This window comes from Pinus tabuliformis, chromosome 5_1, assembly GCF_031772625.1.
Source record: "Pinus tabuliformis cultivar Carrire ecotype Pingquan chromosome 5_1, CPIR1, whole genome shotgun sequence".
Taxonomy (NCBI): Eukaryota; Viridiplantae; Streptophyta; class Pinopsida; order Pinales; family Pinaceae; genus Pinus; species Pinus tabuliformis.
The window spans coordinates 651,748,507-651,771,766 of NC_142305.1; the positions used below are offsets into that span (position 1 = coordinate 651,748,507).

Genomic DNA, 23,260 nt, shown 5'->3' on the forward strand with positions numbered 1-23,260 from the left:
AATTAGAGCAGTAGGCAGAAATGCTAACACTCCTTGGCTGTGTAGGAGGAAGGGTCTGTACAACCACAGCCTGATTCATTGATAGGCATCCTTGCAAATGAACCTAAGCTGCATAGTTATTTTAAAGCCTATGTGTGACAAAATCTGTCCCAAGTTTCACCAAAATAGCTGAGTCTAGCATTTATCCTAGTATGCATTTTGAATTTTCAGTTTTAGTAGTAGCCTTGAGCTCTCTCACATAGCTGTCACAGTGTCATGGTTACACAGAAAAGATTAAAAAGAACAGTTTTTTGGTGATAAATTTTGAAATTTCAATGTCAATATTGAATGTTCAATGATGTGCATGTTTAAATGATTATCATTAAAGTTTTCTTGTTTAAAGTTGAAAAAATATACAAATTCAAATTTCATATATATTATTAATTATAAATTTACAATTTATAAAATATAATTATTAAAATTTAATATTATTATATTACCCGACGAACCCACGCACCATGTTTCCAAAAATGTTGTCCCCGTCCCCGCACCCACGTTTCCTGGAAACATAGGATTTAATCCATGTGAGCTAATGTGTGTTGGAAGCTTTGTAGAGGACCATCTTTTGGATCAACTACAAGCATGAGGGGAAATCGTCAAGAGACCAACCCACTCTTGGCATAGTTTTCAAGGAGCTCTCATCGTTATTTGAATCTCATAAGTCCCATCTTTCGAAGTGTTTGTTTTGCAGGGTTCTCCTTTTGAAATAGTTTGTGCATAAGTCAAAATCTCAAAAAAATTATATCTTTTGATCTTACACTTTCATTTTGTTATCTAGCTAATTAAGAGCTTTTCACAAGCTAGACAAGCGATGGGGGTCCTTTCCCATCACTTGATTCAGTTTTGTGCATTATTTTGTAGTATACTCACTTATTTGCATGTGCTCTTTTTGCACATTAACCATGTCTTAGTTTTGCAGCCCTAACATCTTTCTTGTGGTTTCCCTCAAGCGCTCAAGCTTCTTTTCAAGGAGGTCGTGGGCATTTGGAGGACCTATAAAGGAGGCTAGGTTGTGCGCCTCTTTAGGAGCTTACTCTCTCAAGTTGTAGAATCATTTCATCTCTTGAGGCTCCCATAGTTTGAAGGGAATTTTGTGTTATTGCAAGATCTTATATTGTATCTTTCCATTATTCCTTGGGCAACCCTCTAAGAGGTTCTAACCTCATTGTAACACCATAATAATAAAAATTTATGTTTTTGTTGTGGGAGCGTGGGTTTTACCCATGGCATCCTATTTCTCCATTTAGGGAGAAAGGCTTGTGGGTGGATTGATTTGTTAACATTTCCATTTCTTTCATTTTCACATAACATGCATGCTCTAATTAGAAAGTAACACAAATCGCATTTCCTTTCTTAAAGTTTGCTACAAGCTTGCACCATTTATCTTTGTTGCTACAAGCTACAAGTTCACAATCTATTTCAAAGCAATTCACTCTCGTGCAAGCAACTCTCTTATTTCTAGCAAACTTTGACATATTTAGCTTGGCACTTGTCTAATAATCACTTATGCCTCATTGTTATGCTACATTTTTCTATCCTGAATATTGAAGCATTGTGTATTGGGCAAGTTTATTTTCCAAAGAAATTGTTTACTTTTATGTCAAGCTAATTATCTTTCATTTTTTCAAGTTAAAGTTTCCTTTTGCAAAGCTATTGTGGGCATCAATCTTATTTCATTCACTTCAAACATTGCAATCTACATTGGGAATTTTACATGCATCAAGCATCACTAAAATCGACCTCCAACTTAAGTTGGTTGTATAGACTTTAGGGACCCTCCACCCCTATTGACTCTTCACTGTGAGATCTGGATTTCCAAGCAAGGGTGAGGTCTGGGGATAGGAGTTCAATTGAAACTTTGCTTTTGAATGCAACTAATAAAATAAACCAAGAGCACATCTACATCACAACTTTACTTTACTTGCAAATGCAATTCTCTTATTTATGCTATCTTGGATTTACTTGAGTTTTGTTTACAAATATCACTTTTATTTCAAGAAGCATTTATTATGCAAGTATAGTGAATTCTTTTATTTTGCAACATTTAGCTTTCTTGTACTTGGAATATCTTTCATTGGTGCAACTCTATTTCAAAGTAATTTCATATATATGTTGCTTTGATGATCATTTAAGCTCATGAGTAATTGATGTCATTATCTTGTCATTTGGGCATTTATTTTCAAGTACTATCTCCTTTCATAGTTGCAATTGATGTTTATATGCTTATCTTGGTATAACATTTCATTTTGCAGGATTGTCTATCATTGTATCTTGATTTCACTTTTAAGCAAGCTATTGTTATTTACTTGAAGAAACTAGTGATCAAACCGAAAAACCTTGTGGACCGGGAACTGGTCGGAACCGGGAAAAAACCAGTTTACCAAAAACACATAAAATACTCATATTTTAAAGAAAAACATATATATTCATGTGCATCCATATGAATCCAAACCATTTATATACAAATATGCAAAAGTTTTCATTTACATAGCATGTAAGGGTGCAGATAACCAAAATAGCATCAAGTGCAATCCATCTCTGAACCAAAAATACATCAACAAATAGGTTCTAGATGGCCTCTAGCATCCAAAAAAAAAAATCGTGCTACAACAAATGCCTACATATCATCAAAACCATTGCCTATATTGCAGTCTTCACCATCAATATAGCCATTTAGGCATTAAAATAAGATAGAAAAAACGAAGCATGTCATGTCAAGATTTTGTTTGAGTGATGGGTACATTTTTAGTAAAGCCATGGTAGAGGAGTTCAACAAACAATGCCACTATCATCAAAGTACATAGAGGGCCTGGTGCTCTTTATTAAATACTAGCTCCATACATGATAAAATCCAATGGAAACGTTGCAATCGCCCCAATCCTGAAATCCTGAAAAACTGTTAAGTCTACTGGATTTTGAGTGAAATCTAAAATTCTACTTTCTCCATATGAAATCCAATGAGGTTGGAACCACTCTCAAACATCCCGAGTCATTTCATGGTAATGTTAAAAATTCAAGTAAAAGTGACATTTTCCTTAAATTTCCTTGAATTTTCATTTTCATCCTTTTACTTTAAGAATTTAACATTACCATGAATTGCATAGCAATACTAGGGCCATAGGCTTGATTATTAGGCTGAGGGCCATAGGCTTGAATATTAGGCTAGCCTAGGGGAGAGTAAGAAGTGTGCCAACTAACTAAAAAATAAGAAGGCATTGTTTATGCACGAAATTGGTCCTGAACCGGCCGGTTCAGTGAAATAGGTCGGTTCGATACCGAACCGGTCATTTCCGGTTCGGAGGACCGGTTCGGACTGGTTTTGCCTCCAAACTAGTCGGATCGACCGGTTTTGCCGGAACCGATTCGGTTCCAATAACACTAGAAATTTGCTCATTTATTCACCTGCTCGCTTAATTCTTGGAAACAAGTTATTTTTTGACAATTCAAATTAACCTTAACTTAATCTCCTAGACACTCATTTCATGGAACCTTTCATTAGGGACCACCCACTTTAGCAAACCTAGGAGATAGCTTAGACGAAGAGAGTTGGGAATAGGTGACAGCCCATCTCTTAGTCCTTGCCACCAACCACACCTTGTGGGGTTAAAGGCTTTTCTCACTAACCAGTAGGTGTAGGCGGCAAGCGTAACACCACTCACTGTGTCCTGGAAGTTATCCCACGATTTGTGAAGCTCTAGTAGTGCAAGATTCACCATGTTTGCTTCAGGTATTGTCTCCCCCACACCAGTGAACTTGTCCTTCACCTGGGTGAATCTAGTGAGATAAGAGATTATGGGCTTAGACTTCCCCATTCGAATGTTTTTGAGTTTGTCCTCAAGCACAAGTTTTCTAGCCTCACTTGAGCCCCAATGTAAGTTCAAAATGGTTGTCCACATTTCTTTGTGTTAATTTTGGTATGTTCTATGCTTAGGAGCAATTTGCTTCAATTTTCTTATAAGCCCAAGATCAATATCCAGATTAGCAATCACATCAACATGACAGTAAAATGCAGATAGAACATAAACATAAACAATAAAAGACAAGCCAAGACAAGAGGACACAAGATGTGGCACCATCCAGGGACAAACCCCAATGTGGGGAAACCCTTAATCAATTCTTTTTATATTCTTCAATAGTTCAGCAGAGAGAGAGAGATAGTACAAATATACAAAACTGATATTTTTATGACAGCAGCAGTAAATCCTTGACCAGAGAAGTCAATGTTGTTCAAACGGGACAGAATCTTCCTCTAAATGGCTTGGTCAAGCCCAGTCAACTTCATCCTCCAACAGTTAGCTCAATCAGCCCAAATGCTACTCATAATACTAATATCCTTCTACTAATGATGATTGTTCTAGTTAGGGCACTTGTTGCAACCCTGAAATCTTATGATGGTCTTCAAACAGTTCCTAAGAGTGTTGTAGCATACCCTTTAGGAGTTCATCAATCTAGTAGCCCTTCACATAACACTGCTACAACATGTTAGTACAGTGGTTTGCTACATTACTAGTTAGGGCATGTCCTATAGCCTTAGTTCCACCACATAGTCAGGGGACAAATCCTTTTAGGACTGCAATCTACCTTGGAGACCCTTCTCTCATGCCAAGTTGCCTTCCAAAGGTTCAGTCCACCCTTGATTGTTCTTAACACAACCTCTAGCTGTGTGCTATGGCCTACGGCCTAGCACAATAGCTAGTTGTAGTTTTCAATCTTTCCAAATGATACCCAAATAGCAGTGTTGCCTTCCTCAAGATCTTGGTCTAGCTGACTGCTCTTGCCAGCACCCAAACGCATACACTATTCATCCCTACATTGATTTGTTCTTAGCCTTAAGGTCAAATCTCTTCAACGCTTTACTTCACCTTATGACTGTGGCTTCCCTGTCTTGCAAACAGTCCTTAAAACATGCCTTGAACAGCTTCCTTCATCAAATTGTCACTTACAGCAAACACGTTGTCCTTCCTGGCTTCTTCACGCTATGTTAAGACTCCTTCTTGTTATGGCCTAGGGCTACTTCTTGTTGTGGCTAGGGCTCTTCTTTGACTGCGGCTAGGGCTCCTCTTTGTTGCGGATTAGGGCTCCTCTTGACTGCCAATTAGAGCCTCTCTTGACTACAGCTAGATCTCCTCTCTAGATTGCGGCTAGATCTCCTCTTGTTGCGGCTAGGGCACCTCTGATCTTTCTCCCCACCATGTCCTCCTTGTGAGAAGACAAACCCAAACAAATGGAGAGAGAGATCATGAGATGATGTGCTCCTCAAATGACTTGAGGTCTCCTCTATTTAAATGCAACGTTGGGGTTGAGCTGGGGTAAAAGTGATTGTTTAGCTTGCTGGCCAACCTTGACAAATTGTCAATAATACAAATAAATTTATATCTCCATAAATACATGTCGGAATTGGATGATCTTTAGATCAATCCTACACCTCTCGAAGAGAGGAATCTAAGAAAAATATCAGCTTACATAAATAAGGTGACCCATATGGAGTTTGGCCCTAGTTGCCAATTTTAACACTCCCTCTGAACTAGGGAGAACTCCATCTACTAATCCATCTGCCAGTTGGTACTATCTCTGCAATCAATGCACTACTCTGCTCTGCTGAACTACAAAGAAGAAGAAGTGATTGAGAATGTATCATACCATTCTCTACTAACCCAAAGTCAGTCCCAAATAAAGAGAGTATCTCATACCACTCTTACTGACCCGAATTTAGTCCCAGAAAAAAGAGAGTGTCTCATTCCACTCTTACTGACCCGAAGTCAGTTCCAATTGATCCCAAATCAATATCATCCTAGCATAGGGAGTACGGTAGTACACGATACGTCCATCGATAGTACTATCGTCCCTATCCTCATTTCCCTACTCATTGGCTAGATGAGAGGTACTTCCCATTTGTCTCTGACTGCATGGGTAGGATGTCTCAGCAGGAGAAGGATGAACCACTCATCTTGCCTACATGTCACCATGGGGTATCCCAGGGGAAGGCTGAACCACTCACCCTGTACACAACAAATCACTAGAGGAAGGTTGGACCACTCACCCTATGATTGTGTCTCAGCAGGAGAAGGATGAACCACTCATCTTGCCTACATATCAAACCACTAGGGGAAGGCTGAACCACTCACCCTATGGTTGCTCATCGCTCCAAGAAGTACCCCAAGCCCCCCGGAGCTCCCAGAGCTCAATATCCATATCATACAAGACCCTCATAAGAGGGTCTCTCCACAACTCCTAGTCGTTCTCGGAAAGTCAAGAATTTGACCTTTCCCAGGGGCTTCGTCAGAATATCGGTGACCTTCTCATCAATCCCAATGTGTTGGAGCCTTATTGCTCCTCGTTGTACCATATCCCAGATAAAGTGGTACCTGATGTCTATGTGCTTGGAGCAATCATGAAATACGGGATTCTCTGATAATCGGATCCCACTCTGGTTGTCGCAAAGGATCACGGTGGTATCCAGCACATGTCCAAACAGCTCACTGAAGAGCTTCCTCAACTAGACAGCTTCACAAGAGGTCATACTCGCAGCTATGTATTCGGCCTCAGTAGTGCTCAAAGCAACTGACTTCTACTTCCTGCTCATCCAAGATATTGAAGCAGAACCCAAAGAGAAACAACACCCAGAAGTGCTCTTGCGATCCACCACACTGCCTACCCAATCAGCATCAGAATAACCATGCAGCCTCACATCTCCGACAGTGTATCTTAGTCCATGAGTGATTGTGACCCGAAGATATCTCAGAAGATTCTTGGCACCAATCCAATGTGAGTGATGAGGCTCAACCATATATTGGCTCAACATGTTAACTGTAAAACATATATCAGGATGAGAGTTCACCAAGAACATCAGTGCTCCTATGAGTTGACGATACTCAGAAGCATTTCCCAATTCGGGTCCGGCAGTACTACCGCATAACTTCCTAAAGTTAAGCTCCCTCGGGGTAGTCACAAGCTTGCATTCCAACATCCCAAATCTTCTAATATCTTCACAACACATTTTACTTGAGATAGGAAAATTTCTCCTAGCCTTTGCCAAACCTCCAACCCTAGGAAGTAGTGCATCAGTCCTAGGTCCTTCATCTCAAATTCAGAATCCAACTCCCTCTTACGTTTGTGAATGAGAGGATCTGCTCTTATCAGAAAGAGGTCATCCATATAAAGTACCAGTATGAGAGGTTTATCATCCTCAACCTTAAAGTAAAGGTTTGGATCGGCTTCACTCCTAGTGAATCTCAGCTTCATGAGATGGCTATCAATCCTCTCAGACCAAGCCCGGGGTGCTTGCTTCAATCCATAGAGAGATTTCTTCAACCTGCATATATGAGATTCCTGGTCATGAACCTCAAACCCCTCGGGTTGTTCAACATCTGTGGTCTTGCTATTACTTGTAAGTTTTCCCTTGGTACATCCTGGACATATACCTTCATGCTCTTCTTTGAATTTGGGCATCCCTGTCACCATTTGTCTCATATCGGGTAGGGCCTTGTAATGAAGTTGGGCAAACCTCTGGTGCCATAGTTCAGATTGTAGAGATGTGTCGCAAGACATGGCCCCCAATGGACTTCCTCCAACTTGATACAAAGTGCCAACCTTGAACCCAAGAGTAAAAGCATCTTTAAAATTCCTTTTCCACACGCGTACCTTTCCATCGATGAATGCCACTTTGTATCCTTTGTCTTCCATTGCCGAAATGGACACCGGGTTCTTCTTGAGATCGGGTACATATAGAACTTCTTGTAAATAAATCATGTTACCCTGATTCAATTGAAGAATAACATTCGCTACACCCTTTACGGGATAGGTGGCATCGTCTCCAAGAATAATCTCCAAGTTTGTCTCCTTCTCTCTCAGATTAGAGAGAGCTTCCTTGTATCCGGTGAAGTGCCTTGAAGCACCACTATCAATAAGCCAATTCCCCAAAGTGTCTAGATGAGAGGTAGTGGAGAAGGCCAATATAAGATAATACTCCTTTTGCTTATTGTTAACAACATTTGATTCTTCTTACCTAGAGTTCCTTGCTTTCTTGGATGGTCGACCAATTCCTTGATGTCTTGCATTCTTTTTTCCTTTGCCATTGTACCTGTCATTCCTTCGATCATGGTTGTTGAAGTTGCCCCTGGAATGATTGTGATCATCATCATGTGATGTGTCCCTTCTATTTGGACACTCCCTTGCATAGTGGCCAAACTTATTGCAAGCAAAGCACCTGCCTTTCCTTCCTCCCTTAGATCCAGGCTTTCCATGGAAATGACCTTTAGTCCCTGCATTGTTTCTCCTTTTGGCATGAGCGGAGAATGCAGTAGGGTTGCCTTTAGTAAAAGGCATTTCTTGCTCCACCATTCTTGTTTCTTCTTGAATGCATCTCGACATCAATTCTTCAAACCCTGGAATTCGATCATTATTGAGAATAGTGGTTCTAAATATATACCACTCAGGTGGGAGCCCTCCAAGGGTAGTGATAGTAAGTTCCCTGTCAGATATGATTTCTCCAATCGCAAGATCATTCTTAATTTCGCTGATTCTTAAGAAGTAGGATTGAATATCCTCGTCTTTGCCCTTCTTAATATCCTTCAGCTTCTTTTTGAGAAATAAAATTCGATTTGCATCACTAACCTTGAACATGCTAAACAATCTGTCGTAGATCTCCTTGGAGGTGTTCAAATCAGAAATGTCGGCCACCAGACGCTTGTCAATTGAATCTCTAATAATCTTCTTCGCTTTCACTTCAGCCTTGTTGTACTTGCTCTTTGTAGCAGCCAGTGCATTTGAAGGAGGCTCAAGAATTTTACCCTTCACATAATCCAACACTTCTTGTTCTTCCAATGTTAGATCAAAAGACATCTTGCATCCGTGATAGTCAGACTTTTCACAGTGCTTGTCTTCAGCGAGGAAGTGGGATGAGGAACCCATTGAGCCTTTTTTCCTTTCCAACTGTCTTCGGTGATTTCTCTTTCACTCTTGCTTGGGCTTTGTCTTCACCTCAACTCCGATACCATGTTAATTTTTTGTATGTTCTATTCTTAGAAGCAATTTACTTCAATTTTCTTATAAGCCCATATCAATATCCAGATTAGCAATCACATCAGCAAAATGCAGATAGAACATAAACATAAACAATAGAAGACAAGCCAAGGCAAGAGGACACAAGATTTGGCACCAGCTAGGGACAAACCCCAATGTGGGGAAACCCTTGATCCATTCCTCTTATATTCTTCAATAGTTCAGCAAAGAGAGATAGTACAAATATACAAAACTGATATTTTATGTAGCAGCAGTAAAGCCTTGACTAGAGAAGTCAATGTTGTTCAAACAGGATAGAATCTTCCTCTAAACGGCTTGGTCAAGCCCAGTCAACTTCAGCCTCCAACAGTTAGCTCAATCAGCCCAAATGTAGCTCATAATACTAATATCATTCTGCTAATGATGACTGTTCTAATGAGGGCACTTGTTGCAGCCCTAAACTCTTATGACAGTCTTCAAACAATTCTTAAGAGTGTTGTAGCATACCCTTTAGGATTTCATCAATCTAGTAGCCCTTCACATAACACTGTTGCAACATGTTAGTACAGTGGTTTGCTGCATTACTGGTTAGGGCATGTCCTGTAGCCTTAGTTCCACCACACAGTCAGGAGACAAATCCTTTTAGGACTGCGGTTTACCTTGGAGACCCTTCTCTCATGCCAAGCTGCCTTCCAAAGGTTCTGTCCACCCTTGACTGCTCTTAACACAACCTCCAGCTGTGTGCTATGCCCTGCAGCCTAGCACAATAGCTAGTTGTAGTTTTCGGTCTTCCCAAATGATACCCAAACAGCAGCATTGCCTTCCTCAAGATCTCGGTCTAGCTGACTGCTCTTGCCAGCACCCAAACACATACACTATTCAGCCCTACGCTGATCTGTTCTTAGCCTTAAGGTCAGATCTCTTCAACGCTTTACTTCACCTTATGACTGCGGCTTCCCTGTCTTGCAAACAGTCCTTAAAACATGCCTTGAACAGCTTCATCACGCTGTCACCTACAGCAAACATGATGTCCTTCCATGCTTCTTCACGCTATGTTAAGACTCCTTGTTGCGGCCTAGGGCTCCTTTTTGCTGTGGCTAGGGCTCTTCTTTAACTGTGGCTAGGGCTCCTCTTTGCTGCGGATTAGGGCTCCTCTTGACTGCAGATTAGAGCCTCTCTTGACTGCGGCTAAATCTCCTCTCTAGACTATGGCTAGATCTCTTCTTTAGACTGCGGCTAGATCTCCTCTTCCTGCGGCTAGGGCACCTCTAATCTTTCTCCCCACCATGTCCTCCTTGTGAGAAGACAAACCCAAATAAATGAAGAGAGAGATCATGAGATGATGTGCTGCTCAAATGACTTGAGGTCTCCTCTATTTAAATGCAACGTTGGGGTTGAGCTGGGGGTAAAAGTGCTTGTTTAGCTTGCTGGCTGACCTTGACAAATTGTCAATAATACAAATAAATTCATATCTCCATAAATACATGTCAGAATCAAATGATCTTTAGATCAATCCTACACCTCTCGAAGAGAGGAATCCAAGAAAAATATCAGCTTCCATAAATAAGGTGACCCATATGGAGTTTGGCCCTAGTTGCCAATTTTCACATTTTGGTAGTGTTCTTGCCGGAAAGATGTGGTACAATATGGTCTTTGACTCCTTTAAGGATAATTCTCCATGCTCTGGTATCGTTCTTGTTATGTTGAGCCAATTGCTATGGGTCAGTTGGTGTGGCTGGTGGGTTCTCCACAAATTCCTTCACACACTGCTCATCTAGCACCACGGTAATCCTCTCCTTCCATGAGCAGAAATTCATTGCTCCCTCCAAATTGTGCTCTGGTCTCAAACCCTAGTAAGAAGTTATGTAGGTTGAATTCTTCATAAACTCTAGTGCATTGAAGTTTACTGAAAAACTACACTTTGTAGGTCAAAACCCTAGGCCCACAGTTAGAGACCCTAGTGCAATCCTTCAACTGACTGTGCCTTAAACCTGTTCCTGAGGTCGAAGCAAGGGTGTTGGTCTTCACTCAGAGATGTGGCTCTGATACCATGTTAGTTTTCTAATACCCAACTGCTAATTTAATAAGTAATTTGAAATGAAAGAACTGAAAACTGAATTGTCAAATTCATTTACTAAATACGCTGAGTATTCTAACAGAATAATATCGGCAGAAAACAAAAATAAAAAATAAAAAAACAAAAAAAAATCTTGAAGACACAAGCACACAATAAAACAATAGACCAGAAATTTACCCAGGAAACCCCAACTAAGGAAAACCTGCCAGCTTGTGTGTTTTTATATTCTTCTCAACAAAATCTTCAAATAATGATTACAAATCTGAGGGGAAATCTCAATTCAATTCGTTGATCCTCAACACAGTCAGTCTGTGCACTCCTTTCCTACTCAGCCTCCCTGCATGTGCATTGTACAGACTCATACAGGCTAATTCAGCCCTTCTGCACAAGCTAATTCAGCTCTGGAAGAAATGTACGCTAGTTGAAGGAATACGCTGAGGCGATTCGGCTTCTCTTCCTGCCCTAGTGCGCTGATCTAGAAAACCCTTTTTTTGCTGAGCTGAACACACATATCGTCTAGTGCACACTAAGCCAAGTCTGTGCCTTTTTCCTCCTTGTAAAGTTGAGCTAGGCCCACAAACTCCATGAATGGTTGAGATTAAATCTCAATGGACGGTTGAGATTGATTCACTTTTTGACTATAGAAAAATTAAAATTTTCCTAAGTCAAAATAATAAGAAAAAATAAACTGCACCTTAGCTTCACTTGTGGATCCCTCTGCCTAATTTAGTGCACCTCTAAATTTAGCAGAACCCTTCCTTCTTTAACTCCAATTAACATCTAGCATTGTTTTTCAAGGAAATTTCTGCCAGTCAAATTTTACCTCTTTTCAAATTTGCTTTGGCAGTTATGTGACTGTCAAGCATAAATTTATTGTACTGTCACTATAACTTGATTTTCACAGATTTAAAGATAAAAGTCAGCGCATAGAAAGGACAGGGACACCCCCTGTGGAACTGGCATGCACCAATCCAAAAGGAGAGGAGGATCTGTAGTGACTGTATAAGGCAGATATCTTCTAAAGTTTTCAGCTGAAATTTATCAATTTGATTTAAAATTTATATCATTTTTTCAAGGTGCAGTTTCAGCCTCCAGGTGTAAACACAGCTCAACCATTGCGAAGTTCTCAACTTATAAACACGGGAACTTTGATGTGGCTATGTTTTCAATGATGATCAAGCACAAATGGAGGTGGCTATGTTTTCTTGGGGTTCTCATGCACTTCTGGAAAGAGCACGTCTCCCCAAGTAGGAGCCAGGTGTTACCCACCAATTTGTCTTGAGACTAAATAGAGTCCTGGAAGCCACTTTTGAAAGAAGAATGTTTGGTATACATCAAACAACACACACCAGATTGTTTTTCTTTGGCAGGTCCTTTGATCAAAGAGAACCTAGATGACTTGATGGAAAATGTGTTCAAGAGAAAGCCGAGGCTATTATCATTATTACAATTGATGAGGTTGCCTGGCTGTACTTTCGTGGATCCAATATAGCATATAATCCAGTTGTCAGGGCATATATAATTGTGACTATAGACACTGCTTTCTTATATGTAAACATGGTTTCCTGAACAGAGGTGACATGGGATACTTGCATAGAAGGCTTTGCTTACTCTTTTATCACTGGATGACGAGTTTCATTCCATTGTTCTTTTGGACTCTGAGGTCATGGTTTAAGATGGATCTACTTAAATGGAAATTGTTTATAGCTTCATCAGAACACTATCCAATGTTTGCAATATCTTGTGGTGTCAAATTAAAAAGGATCACATTACTCAAACAGGTCTAACAACAGAATTGGCAGCTCTTGTCGATAACCAGAACCGCAGGAGTACATCAGCATCATGCCAGACGACAAACAAAATCACCTCTTGTAGATGGATAAAATGTTGAGTACAGTAACTCCTTGATCAGCTGTTCCTTTGTTGTAATTGGAATGTTTGGCATAAATATTCATATTTCTGTGATGAGCAGGGCAATATTGATTTCCAGGCTGCAAAATGTAATGCTCCTGAAGCTGAACCAGAATAGGAATGTCACTTTTCTGAATTAAATGTATGCTGCCTGCTAGGTTCCTCCAAGAAATGACCTAATTGAGGGTGTATCCAGAGCAGCCTGATCTGCCCAACATGCAATCACAACAGTACCCAGAATCAGCTACAGATGTGATGGGTCCTGTAAAGATAGAGAGAATCCAGCAAAATTGAAGCAGCTTGGTTTCGTCTGACATTTGCACATATGAGTGTTGAATGTTTGAAGTGCTTCACCGTCAAGAACTGGTGATCTACAAGAATTTGGTGCCTCTGTTTCAGAGTATATGCTGTAGCAAGCAAAGTGGCTACCCCAACAAACTATACCAGACAGAAAAGTCAAGGCGCACATATCTAAAACACTAAGGATGTTTAGGTATAAATATGAGCAAGTAGAATTCAAATAAGACTAAAATGAGTTGACCTGATACAGTTTTGAGGCCGACTTCAAATACTTATAATGGGCCAGGGCCAACCCTGTCTGAGTTTTAAATTGTTCCATTTGATCTGTAAAGGGGTTGTCTCATCCATGAGGTTGCTTCCCGCATGGGCTGATTTGTCCACATTACAAGTATCTTGCAAATCTTGCAGGATGTGTTGTGGTGACCTTATCACTTTGGAGGACTAGAATTTCCACTTGAATGAGGACACGGAGGCAGGAGCATGCAACTTGAAGCCCACATGCCCACCTTCGAGAACACTTAGAGATTGTATTTGCTAATTTTGTGGCAAAAAAGGAGCTTTGAAGGGCCTTCAGAGGCTGGATGCTGTGCCAAAGCCCTACTATCTCTTTCATTTATGGAGGTGGGTCAATTTTTAGGGCTTATGCACCTTGATATTTGTACATGTGTCATAAATCACCCTTATTTTATGTATTTTAAATTGATTAATTATAGAAGAGGGCCTTTTGCCCCTCAATACACTAGAGTAGCAGCTTTTAGCCTAAGAAATTGGTACTTTAATGTAAAGGAAGTTGAGCATCTCCTCTATAAATAGATATGCACTTCCTCTCATTTTTGCATGGTTGGTTAGGGGGGAGAAATCCCTTAGCGAGTCTGCAATTTCTGAAATTTGTTGGAATTTTTTTGTCATGGATTTGGTGCTACTGAATCTTTGATGGAAGACTAAGGCGCCTCATTGGCAAGATTACTTGTGGATGCTTTCTCAAGCTTGATGGATGATTCATGGCTAGAGATTATGGATGAGCACTGATTTACCTAGTAAGTGTTCATTTTAAATCTTTGTGCATACATTTTATTGAAGGCATTAAGTGCACATGTGCTTATCAATTGGTAACAGTGCATTTTACTTGTATTATTCGTGAATATAAACCCTAGGAAGATTTCTAATGGAGAACCTTCACTTAATATTGTCTTAAAAGCTTGTTAAAGGACATAGGAGGATCTTCTAGTGTTAGCATTGGACAGCCTGTATAGGAGGATCTCCTAAGGTTAGTGGTAGACAATCTTAGGTATCACCCAATATCCAATCTTTGCCTTCTTCAAGAGAGACCCAATGTTGCAGGAACTGTTCCGTCCCCAAGGTTCAGAGGCCAAAACCACACACCATGTGGATCCATGCCCGGATTGCCCTTGGAACCATTCTTAAATTTCAAAACCATGGTTCCTCAAATTTTGCACGCTTCCTACCACGCTTCCTCAAATTTTGCATGCTTCAAATTTAGCCCAAATTTTAAAGCAGATAACTGTAACATAGCTCCAAAATGCAGAAACGATGAACTTCTCCACCATTTCAGTCAAATAATATGCTACAATTGCACACATTTCAGCTCTGTAACAGTTTCAGCTCCTCCAAATGGCAAATACAAACCAAGCAAGGTTCAAAACTAAAGCCCCGGTGCACAGTAGTAAGACAAGAAGTCATAGCAGCACCCGGAAAGGTTTATAACTGTGACAGCAGCACCCAGCAAGGTCCAATGTCCACTATTATTAGTAAAAAAGTAATCACGAGTATAACAAAATAACAAAGCCTAGAATAGAAAATTGAAAAAAGACACAATTTGAAACCAAATCCTACAAAAGTCTGACTTACCAAGGCAAAGGATCTGCAGTGTTCACTTGCTTTGCCTGTTTGTCTTCTCCAAGTTCAGGTTTTTTCTATGATATTGACCATTTGTACTAGAGGGCACTGACTTTTATTTCCTTTTAAAGGTCCTATCCACCAAAAAGGAGGATTTTGAATATTTTTGTCTTATTTTTGGTCACTCTTCTTCATTTCTGATGAATCAACACAACTAAGGTCTTTGGAACCCTTGAAAATTACGCTATTCTGTTTTGTTATCCATGTCAATGAAATGAACAAATATCGATATTATTAAAACTGAATCATATCCATGTCCATTCTTTGATTCCTTATGAAGCTAATCATGATTACACTAGTAACCCTTCAGCAACGAGTTCTATTTTTTTAAAGAATTCAAAGCCTATTGCAAAAATTGGGAACTGTTTGTCATATCTTGGACTGGTAAAAATGCACATTGCCTCTTGTGAATAGACTTTCAGCTAGCATGCCCCACTACAAAGCACTTGTGTGATGATTTTTTTCTCATAGACAGGATAAGATTATTATATATTGATGTCCAAGAAATGATCACCCTCAGCCACCCTAGAAAGGGCAAACACAAATAGTAGATAAAAGGATCAATTAAATCTGAGAGGTTTGAGAACTGTTAATTTTTCACTATTACTTAATTTTGCTTGAAAATCAGGAGCCAATACCTAGTCACGCCAGTGTTTCATTCACAACTGAGGGTAGAAAGTTTATAACAATTACATGTACTCTATAAAGAACAAAAAAATCAACTGAATAAATAATATATAATATGCAACGATGTTCATCACCTACAATAAATTACTGATTCACCCAAGAATGGTTCCAGGATCCTCAAACATTTATTCCCTAGTTTGTGAGAATTTGTGAACATAGGACTCAGGAGTAGCAGCCTCAGCATCATCCCTGCTCCTGGTTAGCATAGCTGACTTACCCTCTTTTTATCTTCGCATCATGAATACTTAGTACTCACAATCCAGACAAGGAAACTGTAGAAAGAAACAATGCAAGAACAGAGTAGCATGCACAGGGAGGTAAGCTGTGAGGTGGATGAAGACAATGGAACAGAAACAGTTTAAATAGTACACACTACATTTTGCAAAGTTTTAAGATGTGCATCTGTAATGATATGGTACTTACCTGGCAAGGTTCCCCATGCAGAATCATCAAAGCTACTCTCATAAAATTCATGAGGAACTTCTCCAGGACTTGGTGCCAGAAAGAAATTCCAATGGCCATTCAATGACATAACATAAGGAAGCCCTTTAACCCAAAATGCAGCACTATCAAGGGAAGCTGAAACAGCTTCGTCTTCCCATACCGCTTGAGCAGCAACCTTAAAATCTACATTGTTGCGCTCAAACCAAAATCTTAAAGCCTCTGCATTGAACAAAAAATTTACTTTCATTCTAGCCAATCAACTAGCATACAAATGATCTTGCAAGAGTATCAACAACAAAATACATTTGAATAGCAGTGTAGCTTGAAAAAAATCAATAAGATTGCCATAAGAAAATTTGACGATAACATTCTCATTCATAGTGTTGCAACTTGAATTGTTTCCTTAACCAAAAATAGGTTCCAAAATAGCTTCCAACATGATTACAGAATTCAAATTCTTTTGAAGGACAGCTGTTCAGTGATCACCCCCTAAATCTTACTCGTACACAATTTTGGCAGGGCTAACAAAGGCAACCCAAGCCATGCTGGTGGAAGAGGGATAATAGGGAATTATAGGGGCATCCTGACAGTACCCTTCCAAATAGACCTGGACCTTTAATGTAGAAAATCTTTTTATGACAAGGGACTCTATCTAAAAGATCAAAAGGATGAAAGTTGCTTGGCCGTTGGTAGTTGGAAGCTTGATAGTCTTATGGAGGAAGCTAGGAGTTTATCCAGAACCTTCCCCTCTATTATTTCTCACCACATAAGAGGTAACTTTATAACACTAGCTGATAAGAGAGTGGATCATAGTTCAGGCCACTCAATGCAAAGGCAACAACAATGGGCGCCTTGATCTTCTCAAAAGCATTCTTCTCAATCACTGTGCAATAAAAAGAGGCATCTTTCTTGATCATTTCCTGTAAAGGTTTGTCAATTTCAACAAAATCAGAATGAAACATCTACCAAATATGATCTTTACCAAAGAAGTACTGCATTGACTTTTTGTTACACAAAGGCGCGATTTATGTTGTAGCTTTAGTTCTCTAAAGGTCAACTTGTATCCCTTCTTTGAAAATGATATGTCCTGTTATTCCTCCTTTTAGCAGGGGTGCCCATAGTAAAACTTTGATGAACAGACCAGTTTTGGACACAGGATTGCCATCCTCTATGTTCTGATTGCCTCTTGTTTTTGGGCCCTTTCATGCTTCCCAAGGCAGCTCACATTATTCGAGGCACTTGATGTTTTCTGAGGCATTGATCAAACCTCCCACAGCAGTTTTTCAGGCTATTTGTAGAGACTTGGACCTTCCCTACGCATGCCATGTGGAAGATCCTTGAGTGCTGTCCTAGCTGTCACTTTATGAGCTGCTTTGCCTTACTTTGAAGGCAGATTTGTACACAGGGCAACCATGGGGGTTTTATTGCAGCTTTGTTGATTTGGAAGGGCTACATGGATGAGTATCACCCTCTTACTGTGCTTGGGATGATGTGTATGTTGTTTGGGCAAGATATCTTGAAGCATGGCAATGTGGAATGAAGATTAATCTCCTTATAATTTTCCGTCACTTTATTTATTTGGGGGTTTTATGACTCAAATTTTGAATTAAAAATTAAAAAGGTCATTTGCATGCATTATGGAGGTACCTTGACTCAAGGTATGACCTTGGGCCTTCATTTGGAACAATAATTGGAGGTGTTTGACCACTATTTGACCTAATTTATGGAGCTGCTATGATGATGCCGCCCTCTTGATGGAATATTAACACAATTTCTTCAGGTTCTTGCACTAAATGAGGGAAGTTCTTGGAGTCTTTTTTACATGAAAATTACTTCACCAAGCATTGAGGATTGACCACGGACCATCTACATCACTTGTGAACCATTGGAGGCTTGAAGTGGCAGCTTGGACTATTTCTTCTCTTGCTTGGGAGGATTGACACCTTTTTATGGGGCATTAACTTATCAAATCATTGTACAAGTGGCTTTACCACTTTATTTCTATGTTGTGTTAGTTAACTTAATTTTAGGAGTTAGTTGGATTTAGTTTTCTTAGGCTAGATCTAAGGAATTAAATCAAATAATTATATTTTATTGTAAAGAAAGTAGATCTCACTCTATAAAATTTTAAAAAGAGGAGCTTCCTCATTTGAACTCATGGTTGGATTGCAAGAGCACTCCTGTGAAAATTTCTAACCCGGAATTCTACTGCAGCAACTGATTTATTTCAACTACTTATTCTTCACAATAAGTTATTTACGAAATCCCTTCAGCAAACATTAAAATAAATTCTACTGCAGTTATCACATAATTACATAGAGAAAATAACAGCAATATACATGCACAAGAACCAATCACATCAACACAGTTGTTTTTGGACAATTGTCCCTGGAAAAACCCAATGTGGAAAAATCGGTGCAGCAAATGAGGGCTTTATTAATCTTCAGCTACAATCGTTTTACAAGGAATGATTTTACAGAAAAACTGAGAGAAAACACCTGAGACTTTCCCCTAGAAACTTTCTGACACCCCGGAGACCCTTCTCCCACTTTTGTGTCACTTTTGCGTCACTCTGCATGGTTCTGCGTCCCTCTGCATCAGCCTGCGTGAGGACTGTGTCTCCCTTGGATTGTGTCTCCCTCTACATTGTCTCTCAATGCCCCTGCGCCACCTCCTCAGTCACTGACTGCTGCTAATGCCCTCCTCTTCCTCCACCCTGCAACTCTCCCTCTCAAATCGATCTCCTTCTCTTTGAGAATCGGTTTTCCTTGAGATACAGAGTTTCTACCGGTGTATCTCCAAATGATCCTCAAGTCTTCTCTTATACTTTTCATGTAGATGAATCAACAGCCTAGACTAAGTCTCTAATCAACGGCTAAGATTAAAACAGACTTGATCCTCGTCTCTTAGAAGCTTCTCACCCTTATCTTTATTAATACCCATTAATATTTTTATTTTCCTAAGTTTAGACTTAGGAACCCATTAAAAATATTAATTATTTTAATAACTCCTCATCCGGGTGGAATTTCTCCAAACAATTTCTGGGTCATGGAGATCTCATGTGTTTTAGCCTCTCCACCAAATTTCAAGGCTAGAACACATCCAATGCTACCCAAAATCAACATAAAGTGGCTTTACCACTTTATTTCTATGTTGTGTTAGTTAGCTTAATTTTAGGAGTTAGTTGGATTTAGTTTTCTTAGGCTAGATCTAAAGAATCAAATCAAATAATTATATTTTATTGTAAAGAAAGTAGATCTCACTCTATAAAATTATAAATAGAGGAGCTTCCTCATTTGAACTCATGGTTGGATTGCGAGAGCACTCCTTGTTGATTTTTGGTAACATCGGATGTGCTTTATTGTCGCACAGATTGTCATGACAACACTCAGACTAGGGGTTGTCACTCTGATCCCTAATCCCTCCGTTTAAGCCGTCTCCCGAGGCTAAGGGGGGTAGACCCTATGGGACAAAGGATGACCAACTGTGGACCAGCTGGGTTGGGAGACACAACAAGGGGAAACAAGCACTTAATTGATTTTATAAGTTAATGTGCCAGTGCCTTATGGAGTTAATGATTGAATAATTGTTTATCAAATACTGCAGAAATATGAACTCATTAACAATCATTTACCATCAAATAACCCAAACAAAGATTAATTTTACCAAATGCGAGATAATCGATAAATGCTCAATGGCTTAACAATATTCCAACAATTAAAATTTGAAAAATTAAATGCTTTAAATAACCACGTAATTTTAAATGCTAACCAGTTATCACTTTCATATAGCTAATCTTCAAATGAACATTTAAGCATGTTTAACCACATAAAAAATGATAAATCCCATATCAAAATTTTAGCCTCAGCAGAAAAGATATATTGCAAACATGACAAATCCTTGAGCCAAGACTGGATCTGGCAAAATATTTCCAAAATTTTTTGTATTTTTATATTTTCAAAAAAACTAAAGTCTAAATAGATGAAAGTTGAAACTTAAATCCAAATAAAATCTAAACTATAGAACAAAGTAAAAAGTCTAAAGATTACTTTTTTATGTTTTTTGAGAATTTTTTTATTTTTTATTTATTTTTTGTTATTCTTTTGATTAAAAGTCAAAATAAAATGATACTAAATTCGAATAAATTCAAAATCTATAATCTGATAATAAAAGGTCAGACATGAAAAAGAAATGATTTTATTATTTTTATTATTTTTTCTTTTTTATGATATTTTATTTATAAATAAAACGAAACAAAACTTTAAATAAGATCTAATTTAAAACCCAAAAAAAAAAATCGATTTTCAAATTTTTTTATAAAGATTCAAAATTTTAAAATGAAAATAAAACTAAAATCTAATAAAATTAAAATCTGAATAAAACAAACCAAATGAAAGATACGCTAACTCATAAAATCGAACTATGCTAACCCTAACATAACATAAGAAAAATCGAAATTGTGTGCAGGTACGCGTGAGAGGGATTTGACGGCAGCAGAGAGGACGCGGGAGATCTCACGCAGGTGGAATTGGCAGCTTTGGAGCTGGTTTGAAGGTGCAGCAGCAATGAGGGCTCGATGAAGGTAAGAGCAACATGAAGGAGGCACCACGAGCTGGGGATTAGACGCAAGCGGAGAGGCGATAATTTATTGCAGAAATGACAGCGTGCAGATCTAGAGAAAGCTACGAAATGGAAGCTACGTCCGCAGGTTTGCATGGAATATGGAGGAAAGCAATTGCAGCGTTTATTTTGCAGGTTTGTCCAATGGCAAAGGGGATAGCTGCGTAGAGAGATGGCTGAGCTAGCTACGTGATTCTAATGTTTTTTGCAGGTGCGGAGTTGACAAGGGTTGCCAAGGCTGCGTGGAGCTCCAATGAAGAGACCAGTGAATTGCGCAGGTCTGAGATTCATTGCAGAGGCTTGAATGGTGAATCGATGGAGAAATATGGCTGTAGAAAGGTTGATCACATGGAGAGATGAGCGCAGTAAGGGTAGACCTGCAGTGTGAAATTGACAGAATGGATGGGCAAGTGCAGATTTGGACAGTGTGAGGAGTACTAATGGATGGAGATGCGATCTTGATAGCCGCCAGCAGAGACTAGATCGAACAACAAAGAGAAGAATGCCGGCAACAAAACTTTCATCAAAATTTTGAAATTTCTTCAACAAAATCGCAAAAAGCCCCAAGCAGCAGAACAAATAATATATATATATATATATATATATCCAAATAAAAACTCAGAAATTTCCCAATTATATTTCTGCTTGAAATTTAGCAGTGAAACCCTCAAAGACTTCTGAACCAAATTTATATGTTCTGCTTCAGATTTATTACTTGAAACCCATGTAAGATCGCCTCCAGATAAACAAAAATTTAAAACCCTGGACTGCAGAAATGATACCCCTGCAAGAGTTGGTTCTGGGGCCAGATCTTACCCTCCAAGGCCTAGATCTGGCTTCAAACAAAAATTTCGTCTCAGACCTGCAATGGAAAAAACAAAAAAAAACAAACACCCAGAGAATATATATGCAAGGATTAAGACTAAAACCCTACAAACCAACGACAGTATTTACAGTTTTATGACTCTATAACAGCCAGATTGGTCAGTAATACACAATAATATTTTCAGAATTTCAAATTTACTATGAGATACTTCAGAAACCTCTCATGCATTCAAAAAATAAACTTAAATGATAGACCCAAAATTGAAACTGGCTGGGCTCTTCACGAAAATGCTTTACAGGAGTTGGCTGATTCAGCCTAGAACTTCCCTAAACGCCCGTTGATCTTCTAAATCTAGATTTCCTGCACAGCTCACTTCAGCTATCAATAAAGAGGGAAAAAACAATACTAAATTCCAAATCCAATGGAGATACCTGCCATTATTTCCAGAAATTCTACTACCATTAAAACCCTAGTGAATAAACAAGATACCTGTGTTCAACATCACTCTTCACCAAGCTATTACTAATGGCTGAAAATGAAATTATGCAAAAAATAAAGCAGCTTACAACACTTCAGGAGAGTAACACCAGCAAGATTTCAACCCCAAAGTCTTTCTTTATTGCACAAGAAAAAGTTTACAAGAGAGCTTTCTTCAGCACAAGACTCACAGATCGAATGATCTCAAATGACCCCTAGCACCCTATTTAAAGGAAAAAATCCTAACGGCTAGTTCAAGTGATCCATGTCAAACTAATCTCGACCGTCGATGAGGATCAAGATTTCTTTTAATCTCATCTGTCGACTTTTTAAATGCATTTTAATATAAAAAATTAAAATTCTGCATTTATTTACTCAAAATTTTGACTTATTATTATTTTATTATTTTATATTTTTTTCTTTATTTATTTTTTAAATTTTATTTTATTTTACTTTTTATTTTTTAATTATTAAAAAAAATTATTATTATTTTTATCTATTTTTTTTATTTTTTTTATTTCTTTAATTTTTTAATTTTTATTTTTTGGATCCTCGGCCTTAGCCTTTGGAAAAATTACCTAGGACCTAGGACTTAGGACCTATGAGGGGAGATTAAAACATTTTCTAACCCTCAAGACACTTTACATCATGACTTTTACAATTTTACATCTCAAGGGTTTCCCCCATTTGACATAGACCCTCATAGACCACCCAGTTCTACGACCAAATATAATCTAGCAGATTAACGTACTAGGATTCCCCTAAGATTCCAATGACAAAATTCATTTCGGTTTTGGGGTTAGGTTGAAGGAAAACTCTACCGATCATGGATCGGTGAGACAAAAAACCTTCCGGAATGTAGATTATCACTAGAAACTTAGGTCCACCTAGGCAATTTACATACATGACTCAGATCTGCTAAGATTATTTACAATTTACACATGTAGACTGGGTTTACAACA

The 23,260-nt window shown here is 38.8% G+C and overlaps 1 protein-coding gene across 1 annotated transcript in view; it reads right to left on the bottom strand.

The window, feature by feature from the left end:
• The window catches only part of LOC149166679 (glycoside hydrolase family 2 protein), a 471,778-nt gene that overhangs the window by 328,367 nt on the left and 120,151 nt on the right, over window positions 1-23,260 (bottom strand). The window contains 1 exon segment of the mRNA XM_089432736.1: window positions 16,355-16,594. Coding sequence (XP_089288862.1) covers window positions 16,355-16,594 — 240 coding nt within the window.